Below are 17897 nucleotides of genomic sequence, written 5' to 3'. Positions count from 1 at the left end.
TAAAACTTTATGTAACAACTAATATAAAACGGTGCAAACATTACGACAACGTGGCGAAAGAATTTCTGGCGCGGACGTAAGGAAAAAAGTTTTTTCAAAAATTCACCGTAAATCAAAATATTGTGCTAGAGACTTCCAATTTGTTGGAAAATGAAGGTAAATGATTGAATATTACTAGAATGTAAGATTTTTAGCTTACAATTCCGTTTTTACCATTTCGGTCGAGTCAAAGTTGACCTAAAGGTTGAAATTTTGGCAGTTATCGTGATTAATATGAAAATATTTCCAACCTGATAAAAGCTACAACCATGGATTTCATTTTGCTGTATTTTACATGAAATTGCGCACATTTTCATATATAAAACTTTATGTAACGGCTAATATAAAACAGTGCAAAAATTATGACAAAATGACAAAAGAATTTCTGAAATTTTCGCAGAGTTACTCTGCGGACGTAAGAAAAAGTTTTTTCAAAAATTCATCATAAATCGAAATATTGTGCTAGAGACTTCCAATTTGTTGCAAAATGAAGGTAAATGATTGAATATTACTAGAATGTAAGAGTTTTAGCTTACAATTGCGTTTTTCGACCATTTCGGTCGAGTCAAAGTTGACCAAAGGTTGAAATTGTTTGTAGTCGACGTACGGTACGTCCACTCGGCACCCAACAGATAATTTTAGTCGACGTATGATACGTCCAGTCGGCGTTTAAGGGTTAAGGTAGTAATGCATTGCATCTTTGCTTGCATGACATCCTCAGGGAGACTGTTCCACAGTCCAACGGTGTGAGGAATAGAGGACCTCAGGAACAGAGTTCTACAGCGAGGCCCTTTACTGCATACTGGTGCTGCTGTTCAGCAAATCTGGTTGCTCTCAGCAGGAAAAGAGGATCAGGGATCAATTGTGAATGTGAAAGATCTGTTAAAATACAACTTATGAAAAACTGACAAACAAAAGACCATCTGTCGATGGCCCATGTCATAACTGCTAATATTAGGAAACAGAAACCTACCACTACAAACAACTCTATCTAAAAGAGATAAATGTCTGGCAGAAGTAGACACCCAGAGAATAGTATTCTAGTAAAGGAAGGACCAATGACCTAAAATAGGTTGGACTGATTTTATAACAGTTATAAATACTGTATATGATGCCTTTCATACAATACCCAACTTTTGTGCAGCATATATTGACACTTTCATTAGATGTTTCTCAAAAGATGTGTCAAAAGTTATACCTAGAATAGTTAAAGTTTCAGACTCATTCAGCAGAGTCCCATCCACCTGCAGGGGAGGACTGGATTAGGGCTGTGAGCAAGCCATACAGAATAGCCTGACAAACGATAGTCTCAGTGAAGGTGAATGAGGATTCTGTGACCTGCTGAACCGGTACTCTGATCACAATGGTAACTCTGGTCATGAAAGTCAGCAGCACTGGAAGCCACGAGTGATCTGCACTGCTGGTAACCCACCTAGGAGAAATGGATGAAGTGGCAGAAAGCACAGAATCCAGAGCATTCCCAGTACAAAGTACAATGGAATATAATTTCCATTATTACCCCCAGGGAGTTGGATGGGAGAACAGACTACTGCAAACATTCTGTTCTGCCTGGAAACTTTGTACTCGAACTGAAACTGAAACTTGTGCCACTTGAGAGAGTAAGGACTACTCTGTATGAAACCACTGAGCCAATCTGCCAGGTTTTCCCCCACTATCCGGCAGCCGAATGGCGTGGCATTCCGTCCATTCCTGCATATGAAATTGCCATAATGCAGAGCATGAGCAAAGCCTTCCTCTCTGCCTGGCAAGGTTCCACTACAATTTTGCTATTAAAACAGCACTACCAAGTAACCTGTCTACTATTCCTGGAGCACAGCAGGGAAGGTTCCCACATTCCCAGAGTGTTGATATGCATATGAGATGTATCCTATGGCCAGACCATCCCCGCCCCACAGAAACTCCAGAAGAATGTTCTGGGGATCCTTCAATACATCAGAAAACCAATACATTTAGAGAGGGAGGGATGTCATTGAACTCCACTATGGGGTTCCTGTTGTCTTATCACCCTGCTAGCACTTCTGCAACTTGCTCCACGGGACAAGAGAAGTCATGTACAGCTGATGGTGGTGCCTCAGCATCATGGAAGTGAGAGCAGAAATCTTCCTCTGTGCAAAAAGAGACAACAGGTGGCAGAGGACAACTGCCAAAGCTGATCTGATTGTTTGTGGCAGTAAAAGAATCAGCGCAAAACCTCCCAGAGTCTGTGTGCTTGCATGCATATCCAGGTACTTGTCTCCTGACTGGGCATGAGGTCCAACCTCTATCTTTTCGCCCTGCCTGATAAAAGGAAGTAGGAGGACTAATTCCTGGTTAGAGGTAATGGAGAACCTGAAAGGGAAGATAAGACAGTATCAGTGTATGAGCGAGGGAATGACAGTAGTCTAGGGTGTTTAACCTAGAATCTTCAGGTATAGCTGGACAGCAACCAACTTACCTAAAAGGGAAGGGGTAATGTGGAGCCTAACTGATCCAATGAGCAGGTTTCTTCTCCCTTCCCATAAGGAAAGAGAGATGATGGGAGGAATAAGGGAAAACTAAGATTCCTTCCTGCCCCTGGTTTGAGTTTTACTTCCCCTTCATGTGAGAATCAATAAATTATGATTGTTGTTTCTATTGTGGAAGGAGCCATGACTGATGCTAAATAGGAATCCAACCCAGTTGTAAGGAATTTGTCTGCTTGACTGCTAGATGACAGGAACCTCTCTGATTCACAGATTAGAGTGTTAACCTGATCCAGGACACCACAAGCAAAACACAGCCACAACCGTCAGATTAACTGCTTTGCCTGCAGAGTAGCCCTCTGTACAGTACTGTAATGTTCATGACAGGACAGCAGTGGTTACTTCAAGATCATTAAACCCACTGAGAGACCTGTGATCCCTGTACCAACAATGCTGCAGGAATACTGAAAGGCAGCAAGGCCCTCACTAACCTGATTTTCTCATACTAACAATTTTAAACTAACATGTACTTAGTGAAGCAAACATCATCCCATGCGCTAGCATGAAAGTCCTAGTTCAACGGACTATAATGCCTCGTGTGAGTGTAATATCACAGGGAATTGTTGTGAAGGTGTCCTGTGTGTCTGCTCAAGACAAAGCCTGCACACACATTGAGAGATAAGGTATGAGAGCTACACAAACTTTGGGGAAACTGTAGTCTGTTAAAAGACTACAAAGCAGCATAAGGTGCAATCATGTAAAATAACATCCCAGTCTGAGTGTAACATGACTGATTACAAACATATCCTCCCAGCACTCAAAACACTGTTAAAGGTCTCATCTTGTGTCACCAACAACCAAAATCCATTCAGTCTGATGACTGTATGTACACTGAAGGAAGATGGCATTAACTCAACCACACTTACCTAGAAGGGTAAGGGAGCAGAGTCAATGCACATTTGCGAAAAAGTTTGAAGTCACTAAACTCTCCCATCCCTTGGCAGAGTTAGTGAACTGTGGTTCACCAACAGTAGACTTTCACAGCTTGGGTGGTTGTTGGCTACATTCCATGTGAACAGAAGTGTGCATGTGCACTACTACAAAATCTATGAAGCTAGTGCACCCCAAAAGGGATCTGAACCTACCCATCATTGGCATGTCCATGATCCAATGATTGAACACATGCCTAGTGAATAAACTGGGTTGTTCCAACCTGGTATACTTTAGGGAAGCAAAGAGAAAGGGTTACCTATACACCGGTCTGAACACCAGGTAAGAGCAGGATTGTACGAACCAAATACCTGTGGTATGCACAGTCTAAGGACTGAGCATGCGCCCAGGTTTGTATTCAGGTAATCTTTGGTGCACAAGGTGTCAACTGTGGCTAAGGAGAGACACAGGAGGGAGACCTTGAAGACCTTCCCTGAAGAGAGTGCTTGGTAAAACAAACCGTTATTATCACTTTGCATTCTGAGCATTTGGGAGCATGGTTATTTTTATTAAGGTTCTGCATGCTTTGCGCATGACGTTTATGGCAGAATCATCCATATAAATGTTACTTTTAATCCCAACAAGCGGAGTTACTATCATCATTAATTGCCCAAGTAAACAGTGTACCATTAAGGATGCTTCCTTGAGGAACTCCATTTACAAGTGGAAATATTGTGACAAAAAATCATCAATTCTCACTTGAAAAGTGTGATCTGTCATAAAATTTTTGATAAATGGCCATGTATGTTATTTCTATGTAATATTTTTTAATACTGCATACCTCCATGTAGTGTCGTATGCCTTTTGAATGTCAAAAAAGACAACTACGGTAACTCAAACCCCCTACATACATGGTCTTCCAAATTGGACAGAGAATCTAATGTAGATCTATTATGTTATTAACCAACTTGGGTGGGACTCAAAATCTTATTTTCTCAAATGTGCCACGTTATTCGTGCACTTAACATTTTCTCCAACAACTTGCATAAACAACTTGTTAGGGAAACTGGTCTATAATTATTTACATAACTAGGATCTTTTCCAGGTTTGGGGATAGGAATTATTATTGCATTTCACCATTTATCTAGAAACAAGTTTCGAAGCCATAAATAATTGCAAAATTGTACTAAGTATGATTCTGCCAGAGGTGCCAAGCGGCAGGTCATTTCAAATCAAATATTGTCGCCACCAGGAGCAGATTTAGTACTGTTCAAAAGAACATACCCCAATTCTTCCATACTGAATTTCTCATTAAAATATACATCTTCCAGTTTCAATATTTATTGGAATTAATTCTATATTGTTTTTCTTTATGCAAAAATATTCATCAAAACTTTTTATCACTAATTGCATTTGCCAAATTTTCACCTATTACATTACTTATTTCTTTTGGATCTAGTATTCTTTTTCCTTCTTTTGACTTGGCATACCTAGGTGGTTTAACATGGGTACCATTTATTTTTTTGAATTTTTCCCACATTTTTTGTATGGCAGTATTATTAGAGGGATTTGATACATATTTCCTCCATAAAATTATTCTTCCTTTGATTATTTCTTTTCTGAATTTTGCAGTTATTTTGTTGTATACAGGTTTTAATGTATTAATTTCTACTAGTAAGATTGTAATTTTTTGTAAATTTCCTTCTAAAATACACAGGTTCAACTTAGCAATCAGGAGGAGTGCAGCAATACATCTACACATGGCAGCAGTCACAGATAAAGTGGCTAATGTCAGTAGGTGAGTGAGGAGTGTTCACCCCCTCAACCACCAATTAACCACTCTGTTACCAAGGAAATTCCTATATAAAAGGTGATGGTTTCTATTTCCACAGGAAATGACCTAGATACCTATAAACCCCTACAAGCAACCCCATACCATAATATCACTAATGTACACAGTACAGTAAGTTGTTTGATAGTTAAAAATTTTGCTGTAAATACAATAAGTTTAAGTGTATTTATTATAAAGAATTTAAAGAGAACCAAAAGAAAATTACATGAATATAGCACCGTATACTGTACTGTACTGTACAGTACTGTCCCGTATTTGACGGGTGGCATCATCATACTCGATGGAATGGATGAGAAAACACTACAACAGTTGCAATGCTTTCACCACTTTTGTGGGTCTTTATTGTAGACAACTTATTTTCCAACAGAACAGCATTATGCTTATTAGCACTAGCATTAGATACTTTCTTTAAGGTCATGGCACTAATTATTCAAGACACAAAATCACTGAAAATACAGCACTGCAAATGCTGCTATAAGCAAACAAGCACACATTTGAATTTGCTGCCAAGATCTAATACCACCACATGGCTGAATGCTAGACCTAAAACATCATGTAATGTGACAAATTTTTTTACTTACAAGCTTTTAAATGGTTTTATTCTGAGTACACATTATATCTTGTACAGGTATATATTACTTTTGTATATTTTAACATCTGATTTTATGTGATTTAGCACTTTTCTATTGATTATTATATTTTCATGGCTGAAAACTGAATGCTGGAACTACACAAACAAATGCACAGTACATATAACTGAAAGTCATGCAAAGAAGCTTTTAAATTATTTTATACTGTACACCTCTTTATTCTATATTACTTTAGAGATTTGAACATTTCTAGTTATGTGATTTAACACTTCTCTTTGTTGACCTGCTTTTTACAGCATTTTAACATTGGTTGCTGACCACAAAATGCATAAAATGATGCAAATTTATTCTAATTTTTCCTTTTAATTTTTAACAAAAAACCCTGTAAAATCGACACTGCTTTTTGTTGAAACAAATTGGAGATATTATTGTACAGCATGCTAAGTACCTGGTGAGATTATCTACAACAGCAGGAAGGTACACTTCAACACTAGAAGTGATGATTTAACATAAGGACACGAGAGCCAGTACACAGTTGCTGAGTAAATAATGATGCAAGAAAATTTTAGAAATTCTCACATGAACTTTTATTTTTTTGTCAAGAACTGCTCATTATTAAGAAAAATATTCAGTGTGAATGTAAAATTTTGTTAGAATAATATGATAAATCCAAAAGTACAAAATTTCAGATTCCTAGCATTAAATGGAAATATATTTATGGATTTCAACTACAAGAACTCAACTTCTGTACAAACATCTCACAAATATCTGGCTTTGACAACTGGAGATACAGTTAACAGACAGTTCTCTGAAGATTTTTAGTGCTTGCAATATAACTTCAGCGAAGAGTGTAGCCAATACAAAAGGATCTTTGCAGATTCCCCTTTTGACTCCTAGTTACACTGATTTCTGCCTTTTACTATTCATCCATTTCCTAGGATCTCTTTTACTTTATGGCCCAAATATAACTGTAATAATGGGAAGTTGGCACATACCTCAATACAGAGCTAAGGTAGAAGAAGAAAAAGTGGAAACAAGACACTTACCAAAACAACTATGAGGGGTAAAATGACCTGTTAACAATATGTGCTTGTAAGATTTCTGAACACTAAAAAGGGTGATGTGACTACAAACACACAAGAGAATATAATATTTCTCTTTTATAAAGATTTTAGGAAAGTTTTACATTTTCTTCTTTCATTTATGGAATGTGCTAGGAAGTTGTGAACGAAACCAATTCCATCTTATGCAATATTTTTTGAAAGTTCACCTTAAGTTAAACTTTTAGAGAAAATTGTTTCCTCAAACATATTTTCTTGAAATATTAATTTTACTGTAATAGCTTTGTCAGCATTACAGTGAAGGACTTATTTTTGACAACAAATATTAGAAATTCACTAAACAAGACCATTAAGAAGTACTTACCATTCATTTCCTTCATTGCACGTATATAGTCTTGTGGATCAGAGAAGCTGATGAAACCGTAACCTTTACTTTTGTTTGTCCTCTTATCTCGAACTACTTTTGCTTTCACGAATGATGAAAAATGACTGAAGTATCGAGTAAGCAACTCGTCAGTGACATCATTGCCAAGGTCTCCACAAAATATTCTGAAGTCATCTGAAGATTACCAATAAATTTTTATTCAACAAGAATGCAATATTTTTTTCAGAATATCAGAAATACACTCTTACAAAACAAAAAACTAATACAGTATAAGTTTTAAAATACAGACATTTCAGTTTCTAAAACACAAATAAACCACTTGTTACTGGAGCTTATTATCAAACATTAAAAAGTGTACCAATATTTTTTGTAAGTGCTATAACAATAATTTATGGGTACTAAATTTGACAATTAGACATTCCATTACCTATACCAGGGCCAGTAGAATAAAGGTGTCTCAGTTGAGCTTTGGGCTAGTACATGACATCCTTAGGAGTGAGACTTGCACCTCAATCCATTCTTACATTACTGTAATTTCTGACATTATGAGTACATTCATACTGATAATAAATAATAATAACTAAAAACAAATAAAATCACATTACAGTATGTATTCTGGTTTCTAAGCATATAAACCAGAGTATGCTGTAGTACCTTTTAGCAGGTGGAATTGGTTGTTGAAACTTGGTAATAAGGTAGTTAACTGGAGGCAGGAAGGTGTGGGGGAACCCCCACTCACCTGCATTCACCAAGCACCTTTTCCTTTGGCACCAGGGACTAAGTAGAGTAATTAAGGTGGGACTATGATAAAGGCCCTAGGTTGCGTACCAAGGAAAAAGGCAAAAAGCCTTTAAAAATTTGTTATTTATCACTACAGAAATACAAATCATCACCTTTTTATTTAGATCACCCCTCAGATAGGAAGCTGTCTCTCAACTGACTGACAAGTTGAATCTTCACCTGGAATAGTCAAGTTCCGGGTCAGGGTAGCGATCAGGGAGGCACTGACTCCTGTATCTTCAAATTCAGTCAGGCACAGGGATGACAGAACAATAGGGTCCTGGGCCCGAGTGAGATGTGCCTGGGATTTTCCTCGTGTGGGAAAACAACAGGGAACACAGTGTGACCCCTTCAAGGGTGCCACAAGTTGCAAGGCGCAGCTAAAATCTGGCCAATAAAATCGAAGGGTTCAGATTACACCTCCTAAGCATCCCCTTGTTAATTAACATGGAGGGGTGGACAGAGTTAATGCCTTATGGCTCTAACAACCCTCCTTGTTAAGACAGTGCTTGATTATAAAGCCTAACTACATCTGTGCCAGATTTAGTGCATTCTCTGTCTGAGCAGCTGCCAGAGGCAAGATGCTTTCCTGTCCAAAAGGATCTGAGTGACCACACAATTTACTGAGCAGCCACCACAGGCACCAAGGAGAATGTATCCAGGGACTTGTGGTTGACATCTCTATGGTAAAAGAAGGTGAAGGTGGTCTGGCCTCTCTAGAAACCAGACCTCAATACCTTGCTATCAAAAGCTTGCTCCAAAATACAAGGGATGGCTCAATGCCCCTGACTGTGTAAACTCTAGGACAAGCTATACAAGTGTTTCCTTTGCCAGAGTCATCGGAAGACAACTGATTACAGCACAAAGCCCAAAATAGTGTTCCCAAACACATTCTTGTGCTTACCATTAGTGATAAAGAGGTGCCAACACTCTAGTCTAGGAGGTCTGGTCCTTCTTGAGTAGAACCTTATGGGTTGTACTGGGCACAGAAAAATCTTGTCTGGATATCACAACAAAGTCTCACAGACAGGAAATTGAAAATTTTTTGTGTTTCTCATCAGGAATAGTAAGTTCAGGTTTTCACCACAAACTCAATGAATGAGAGATTCCCAATCCTTTGAGTGCCAGATAAGAAAGGTCATACAACTCAACAATATGCTTCATCAAGACAATGGCAGCAGGAAGACAATCTTGAGTGTGAGATCTCAGTTCAAGATCTATACACTTCATCAAGTCTAATGCTAGCAGGAAGACAGTTTTGAGTTTGAGATCTCAGTCTGAGGCCTGCCACAATGCCCTGGGTTTGGCTGCACAGAAACAGAACTCATGTTCCACTTTGAAAGCCGAAGCTACGAAGGAGGACAAGGCTGCCCAAACTACGCATGGGCTTAGATAACTCCATTCAAATAGAGATCCATTTCAGTTTAAAACCATAGAGAGAACCTTCAACGAAACCACTTACAGAAGATAGCTCAATTCCCTGGCACATGTTAGATGGGGATCTTTGGTGGTACCCTGGCATTTCTTGTGCTGTTCTGCAAGAAAGCCTCTTATCCTGTAGAACCTGCTGGATAATCCCCAAACGTGTAGCTGGAGGGCTTATACCAACTAATGATACCTCTCCTGTGCAAAAGATGAAAAGAAGTGGGCAATGGGGATATCTGGGAGATATCTCTCAAGGCATCTAGACCATGACATCAGCAGATCAAGAAGCCAATCAGCAAGGGCCAAATGAGGAGTTAGCAGGGACATTTCTTAGCCCAATGTGACCAACACTTGGATGATAACTCAGAAGATCAGACTGAATGAAGGAAAGGTGTAAATGTCTGGACTGTCTCAAGGGGGTTGGTGGCATCTTCCTGAGCCACCCAGGGATCTGGCATGGGGGAACAGAACAGTGGGAGCTGCTTGTTTAATCATGTAGCAAACAGGTAAATCATTGGTGTTCCCCAAAGCTCAAACAGCCTATCCACCATGCAAGGGTGTAAGAACCACTCTGCCCCTGCTATCTGGCCCTGGTGGCCGAGCTGTCTAGCACAACATTCCTCCCGTCCAAATTGGACCTGGAAGACAGCTTGACAATGTGGTGTACAGCCCACATACAAAAGCCTTAGCAACTCTCAGGGTTGATGGAGTCTACCACGCTTTCTATGCCACATCAACCAATGGCAAGACAGGCATCCCCCTACTTGAGGCAGCTGGAGAGGGAACTGCCAACCTCAGTGTCCCCCCTCCTTAATTCTCCCCCTTATCCCCCTTCCTCTCTGTGGCTTGGGGGGAGGTTGACAGGAATGGAAAGACTACTTGTCTCTTTCTAGAGGAAAAGTCCAGGTCCTTGTCTTAGTTTCCTTGAGTGGGCCCCACCACCAGACAAAAAAGATGTGGCCACCCCTGAATACTTGGCTGGGGTTGCTGTTGTCTCTCTAATGGGTTTGAAGGAATTGCAAGGTGGATCTGGGGGTTCAGGCTGTCAGTATGTCTCTTCTCTCCGGCTTCTCAAGTAAGAAGGTTCTATAATGAAAGACTTTTCTGTTGAAACTTGTTTTGAAAGGAATGAAGACACCATATGAAGTCTTCTCAAAACAAAATTAGCCCAGTGACTTTCCTCCAGACATCAGCAACCTTCTAAACTTAACCTTCTCATCCTCAGATGAGACTCCTGTGATGGTGAAATTAGCAAAGGCTTTAAACCAGAGGATGAGCCATGATGCTTACTGGAAGGAGGCCCTGGTGGCTAACTCCATGGCTTCTGATTCCACTTCTGACCAGGCCATACCTTCCTGTCAGTCTCCCCAGAGGGAGGTCGTTCATAAGTCTGCTGACTCAAGTGTCCAACCATGGGGAAGTAGTCTTGGCATTCTCTTTAGTTTCTTCTGGTGTGTCAACAGCAGGAAAGTAGTTTGCTCAATCTGCTGGTCAGCTGGGAATCTTTTGCCCCGCAGGTCAGACTGTTAACCTGAACTAAGACAACACCAGCACGCAGCAACCATAGCTGTTGAAAGAGTTCTATGCCTCCCGAGTGCAGTCTAGATCATCCTCTATTAAAAAGATGTGCTAGATACCAGGGAAATGATTGCTTCCCTGAGATCATTAGACTCACAATGAAACTCACCCATCCTTCTGTTCCAGGTAAGCTCCATGGGGTTCTACAGAAGAGCCCTCAGGTCCTACAGATTTCTCATGGGAAGAGTTGGATCCTCTCCTGAAACAAAGGTTGAAACACCAGTCTGCCCTGGTGAGCACTCTTGAGCCATGGACATTAACAATCAGACTTAGCGGTACCTTTCGCTGAATAACAACTTGAGTCTGACTCATAACAACTTGCAATCGCTATCCATATTCCCATAAACTTTTAAATTTCGGCGCTAGCGCTATAAACACCTAGGTGATCCTCTACCAGCGCCCTCTATAGGTAACAAGGAACTATCCCAGCAATGTTCTAGAACTCATTAAGTTTTTCTGCCGAGAGACCGGCAACACGGTCTCGTTCTTGGTTGAATTTTTTGTCTGCAAGTTATACTTAAGTATTTCTTTGTGGTTTTTTGCTAGCTAGCGCTTTGCAATTTGTGGTTGGAATTAATTCATTGTGTACAATATGTCTGATTCTGGATCTCAGTATAGGTATTGTGCTTTAGGCTGTAGGACTCGATTGCCTAAGGCGGCTATCGACCCCCATTCAGTTTGCTCTTCATGTAGGGGTAAATTTTGTAATTTAGAGAATACATGTGAGGAATGTATGCATCTAACAACGGATGAATGGTCAGCCTTAGAGAAATATCTACGAAAGTTAGAAAAGGACAGAGTCAGGAAGGCTTACGCAGAGGTCATCATCTGCTAAGTCTGTAGGGCAGGTAATTCAATCCGTTAACCCCTCTCCTATTAACTCTCCTTTGTCCGACCCTGTTGATCTCAATCCTATCACCGTGTCAGAGTTAAAAGTCCAGATGGACACTAAATTTTCAGCAGTGCTTTCGGCCATCCAGACGATGGGCCAAGCCACTAAAGTTGGCTCCTCGAAGTGAAGTGTTAGTGGAGGAGGTGTCTGTTCGGCCCACTCGTTCTCCCAGGTCTAGACCTCTGTCGGACTCCCTGGTTCAGGGAGAGGGCATGTCGAAAGCCGAAAGGAGGCGAGTGGGGCTTGCTCCCGAACAGTCGCCCCTCAAGTATTCCTGTTGTGCAATCCCAAGATGCTTCCACTTGCCATAGAAAAGGCGCTGCTGGGGATGTGTCTTCTAGTGGTGCTGATTCTTTGACTCCTCCTCGAAGTGGGCGCTTCAAGCATTCTTCTCGCCCTCTCAAGAGGTCTCGCGCCGTCTCTCCTGCAGCGATTCCTAAGAAAAGATCGTTGACGGATCCACAAGCGGGCTGTAGCTTCTGGGAGGATCCTGAAGCTTTTTCCTCCTCCTCTTCAGTGGATTCACCCCCCTCGTCGGAAGGAACCTCGGCGTACCATTGCTAGTAATAAGCGTGATTTCGTACCAGGAGTGTCTACATCTCGTCCAGCTTCATCGCAGATAGAGCCTCCTCCTACTACCGGTCAACAAGATCCCCGTTTTGTCGCTCAAGTTACGGAAAAATTGACAGATCTTATTCAGTTCTTTTGTGGCGCTCGTGCTGCTTCGGGAGCACCTGTTGCGGAGGCGCTTCCTTTGAATGCGCCGCAAGTCTTGGCGCAAGAGCCTCCCACTTCGCATGCACCAGTGAAGAGGCTCAATTAGGCGCTTCAGCATTCTTCTCTGGCTCCGGATACGCCACGTTCTGTTGGCGAGGCGCCACTTCAGCATGGCGCGGCGCCACACCTTGCGGATTCGGCGCCACTTCAGCATGGCGCGGCGCCACACTTGGCGGATTCGGCGCCACTTCAGCATGGCGCGGCGCCACACCTGGCGGATTCAGCGCCACATCGGCATGGTCGCAAGACTTTCGATTCCATGCGACCTACGTTTCGTCAGGAGTTTCAAGAAACAGTTCCTGCACACCAATTGTCTCCTGTGTCTTCTGAAGAAGAGGAAGATGAAGAAGATGTAGAAATGGAAGAGGACATTCCAGGAATCAAGGAGAAATCTTCTGGTTATAAGAAGTTACTCAAGTTTTTCGTTGAGAACTTTGGGGACTCTTTTAAGCCTTTGACTCCGGCATCTCCCAGATCGCAGTTTAAGAGGGACAATGCCTCGGATCCAGCTCCTTTTACACGCCTAGTACTGGCGATTTCGGCCAGGAAGGCTATCAAGAAGATTAATACCTGGCTCTCAGACAAGAGAGAGCAAGGCAAGAGTATGTTTTGTCTTCCACCCTCCAGATTTCGGATGCGTAGTTGACGGATTTCACTTCGGTAGTCGACTGCATAGACAAGGGAGTATGCGATAGTGCCTTGGAGCTAACTTCGGTTTTTGCAACCGGAGTTCTGAAGAAACGACAACTCTGGTGCTCTTTTTTGGCGGAGGGTGTATCCCGCAACCAGAGGTCTGCTCTCCTCTTTGCCCCTTTGTCGAAGGACCACTTGTTTCCGAAGGAATTAGTTCGAGAGATTGCTGAAGCTCTCACGCAAAAAGCAACACAGGACCTTTTGGCTCAGTCAGCAAAGAAACCGAAGAAGGCTACTCCTGAAGCAACTTCCGCCAAAACTTGGTGTTTTCAGACACTTCCAAGACGTTCAAGGGCAAGTCTACTTCTCGGCCCCTTTTCCAAGTTCCGTGGGAAAGGGAAATCCTCTACTCGACCTTCCAATACTCAACAGAAGAAATGAGTGTGCTGTCCTCCACACAGCAGTAGGTGCCAGACTCCAGTTGTTCTCGGAGGCCTGGGAAAAGGTCACTCAAGATCCTTGGACCTTACAGGTGATTCGGGAAGGGTACTCCATCCCATTCAACAAAAGCCCCGTTGTCGGACGCTCCAGTCACTTTTCAAGCGTACTCCAACGACTCTCAGAAGTTTTGCGCCCTTCGAGAAGAGGTAGAAGCACTACTAAGGAAACAAGCCATCGAATTAGTGCCGACCCCATGCTCTCCGGGGTTTTACAACCGCCTCTTTTTAGTTTCGAAGGCGTCGGGAGGTTGGAGGCCAGTTCTAGACGTGAGCGCATTGAACGTTTTTGTAAAAAAGACGAAATTTTCGATGGAGACGACAGAGTCGGTGTTGGCATCTCTTCAACCGGGCGACTGGATGGTCTCGATAGACCTCCAGGATGCGTACTTCCATGTTCCAATCCATCAGGAATCAAGGAAGTTCCTGAGGTTTGTTTTCCAAGGCAAAGTATTCCAGTTCAGAGCTCTTTGTTTTGGACTGTCAACTGCACCTCAGGTGTTTACAAGAGTTCTGTCAACGGTGGCGAAGAATCTTCACTTGCAAGGAATAAGGATGTCAATGTATCTGGACGACTGGCTTATGAAAGCACACTCCAAAGCCAAATGTGTGGAGGACCTAATAAAGACATTATCTCTGGCAAAGGAACTAGGTCTACTAGTCAATGTTCCGAAATCGTCCCTCTCACCATCACAACAGATAGTTTATTTGGGAGTGAGATGGACTCTCTGGGTTTTCGGGCTTCTCCATCAATACGGAGAGTAAAGTCTTGTCTAAGCAAGATAGACGACTTTCTACATCGCGAGGTTTGCTCAGCCAACCAGTGGATGAGCTTGCTGGGGACTTTAGCCTCGATGGAGAAGTTCGTAAAACTGGGGAGACTCAAGATGAGGCCTCTGCAGTTTTATCTACAAAGCCAATGGCCACAAAAACCCATCCGGTTCCTTTCTTTTTCAAGATCTCAGATCGGATCAAGAAGGAGCTGGTCTGGTGGAATTCAAGAGAAAGACTAGAGGAGGGAATTTCTCTTTATATCAAGAACCCAGACCTCACACTCTTGTCAGACACTTCGGATCAGGGGTGGGGAGCGACTTTAGACAACAAGGAATGTTCGGGCCAGTGGCAGGAAGAACAGAAAGAACTGCACATAAATGTGATAGAACTGAAAGCGGTACATCTAGCCTTGATGCAATTTCAACAAGAGGTAAAAGGCAAGGTAATTCTAGTTCAGTCGGACAACACGACAGCTCTTGCTTATATAAAAAAGCAGGGGGGCACTCATTCCTTCTCCCTGTATCAGACGACCAAGGAACTTTTAGAATGGTCGGAAGAGAACGAGGTCACGTCATTGACCAGGTTCATAAAAGGCGAGAGGAATGTAACAGCAGATCTCTTAAGCAGGAAGAATCAAGTCTTGCCCACCGAATGGACCTTACATCCGCAGGTTTGCAAACAGTTGTGGAATCTGTGGGGTTGTCCGCTAATAGACCTGTTTGCAACAGACAGAACAAAACGCCTCCCCGTATATTGCTCCCCAGATCCGGACGACAAGGCTCTTTGGGTGGATGCAACAATGAGTTGGGATTGCCTGGAACTTTACGCTTTTCCACCTTTCAAAATTATCAGGAAGGTCCTGGAAAGTTCAGGAACCACAAGAACACCAAGATGACACTAATTGTTCCATTCTGGCCATCGAGGAGTGGTTCCCAGTTCTTCTCCTCCTTCTCGTGATTTTCCAGGATCCTCCCGTCGAGGAAAGATCTACTCAGACAGCCCCACTTCCTGAGGTTCCATCAGAACTTGTCCGCTCTCGACTTGTCGCCTGCAGACTGTCGGCGACTCCTCAGGAAGAGAGGCTTTTCAAAGGAGGTTGCAAAGCGCTATTGCGCGACCCAGAAGAAAGTCTTGGACGCAGTGTACCAGGCAAGATGGAGTCAGTTTAGAGACTGGTGCAATAGACATGGAGTTTCGTCTTCTAAAACCTCTCTAAATCAAATAGCGAAGTTCTTGCTATCCCTTTATAAGGAAAAAAGGATTGTCTTTGAGCACAATTAAGGGGTATCGATCAATGCTTGCATCGGTATTTAAGCACAGAGGTCTAGACATCTCGAACAATCAGGATCTAACGGATTTACTTAAGTCTTTTAATACCTCGAAGACGAAAGTTCCTAAACAAATAGCATGGAATTTGGACATCGTTCTTAAATGGATTTGTTCAGATCAATTCGAACCTTTGGCAAATGTCTCGTTGAGAAATTTGACTAAGAAAACTATTTTTCTAGTAGCACTCATAACAGCCAGGAGGGTGAGTGAGGTTCATGCCTTGGACAAAACTATTGGTTTCGCTCAAGGAAAAGCTGTATGTTCTTCCTCTCTTAGGTTCTTAGCGAAGAACAAAGATGCGTCCAGACCATGGCCTAGGTCTTTCAGCATTAAGAGCCTTTCAGATCTTGTGGGAGAAGGAGAACAAGAGAGATTGTTGTGCCCGGTGAGAGCCTTAAAGTTCTATATTCACCGAACAAAGGGAATCAGGGGCTCTTCGGGAACTTGTGGTGTTCTGTGAGAAACCCGACAAGACCACTTTCCAAGAATGCTCTTGCTTTCTTCTTAAGAGAAGTTATTTCAGGAAGCCCATGGGAATTGTCAGGACTCAGACACAGGAATTCTGAAAGTGAGAGCACATGAGATAAGAGCTGTAGCTACATCTTTAGCTTTCAGGCACAATCTCTCAGTGCAAAAGATTGTGAATTCTACGTTATTGGCGATGTAAGTCGGTCTTGATCGCATTACTTGTCAGAATTGAAGACAGATTTTGACAATGGCAGTACCTTAGGGCCTTTAGTGGTTACTGACACAGTGGTGGGTGAGGGAGAAAGAAGGTCAATCCTATCTCACTAACATTTTCTCCTTGATGTTGGAAATTGGGTTTGGTTGCGTCGTCTGTAGGTACTATGTTTGATGGTTTAGGAGTACCTACAGTCTTTTTAAGTTTGTGGTTGAAAGTTTTTAATTTTTAATTTTTAATATTATGGTGATAGAGGTGATCCCTTATTGTTAATTTGGTACTGCGCCCAGAGCAAGGGCATACTAAGTCTTGTCCGTCACGGCGTTGTCCTCTACGGCAAGTACTAACAGATTGTATCTGACACCCGGATCCTTTATATCCTGTCAATACAATCGAGGGATAAGCAGACTACAGAGGCAGTAACTGCTGAGTCAGCAATCCTTCAAGGTAAGGAACTAAAATTCATGTTTTGATTTCTAACAATGTATGTGGCTGACATGGTCCCACCTCCACTAAAGGTGGCAATCAGCTATATGTATCTACCAAGTAAGTTCTATAAGTAAAAATGATATTTTATGATAAAATAAGATTTTACTTATACTTACCTGGTAGTTACATGAAATAAACCTGCCCACCTCCCCTCTCATGTCAAGTGGGCATAAAACTTAATGAGTTCTAGAACATTGTTGGGATAGTTCCTTGTTACCTATAGAGGGCGCTGGTAGAGGGATCACCTAGGTGTTTATAGCGCTAGTGCGAAATTTAAAATTCTGCCGTGACGTCAGAGACGACAGCTATATGTAACTACCAGGTAAGTATAAGTAAAACCTTATTTTATCATAAAAATATCATGTTCAGGTCAGTACTGCATCTTACAACTTTACCAAACATGCATCAGTTCACAAACAAAACTGATCCTTTTTTGTACAAACCATTTACTTTACAGTACATGTATCCTAGTCCTAGGATCTGCAACTCTGCACATTTTGGAGTTAAAGAAAATAAAACTGCCATCTGGTGAGGTAAAGCCAACCATGCCCCAATACTCCTCTTGTAGAAAACAGTCACTCCCTGTGTTGTTCAACCCTCTTGAGAAAGATACTGAATTGGGAGGAGGGTCAATTCAATTAAAGCAACAGGTTTGTAGATAAAGATAAATTTTCTTAAAAAAAAAAAAACTTGTGTATGCTTTGCAGCAATTTATTAATTTA

General features: G+C 42.0%; 1 protein-coding gene across 1 annotated transcript in view; it reads right to left on the bottom strand.

Annotated features, from left to right (window-relative positions):
- Positions 1 to 17897, bottom strand: part of LOC136845723 (RNA-binding protein 42-like) — a 92831-nt gene that overhangs the window by 7350 nt on the left and 67584 nt on the right. The window contains exon 7 of the mRNA XM_067115924.1: positions 7299 to 7493. Coding sequence (XP_066972025.1) covers positions 7299 to 7493 — 195 coding nt within the window. The remainder of the gene's footprint in view (positions 1 to 7298; positions 7494 to 17897) is intronic.

This window comes from Macrobrachium rosenbergii, chromosome 14, assembly GCF_040412425.1.
Source record: "Macrobrachium rosenbergii isolate ZJJX-2024 chromosome 14, ASM4041242v1, whole genome shotgun sequence".
In the NCBI taxonomy this organism is placed as follows: Eukaryota; Metazoa; Arthropoda; class Malacostraca; order Decapoda; family Palaemonidae; genus Macrobrachium; species Macrobrachium rosenbergii.
The sequence above is the reverse complement of the archived record's forward strand: the minus strand, read 5'-3'. Positions and strand labels throughout refer to the sequence as shown.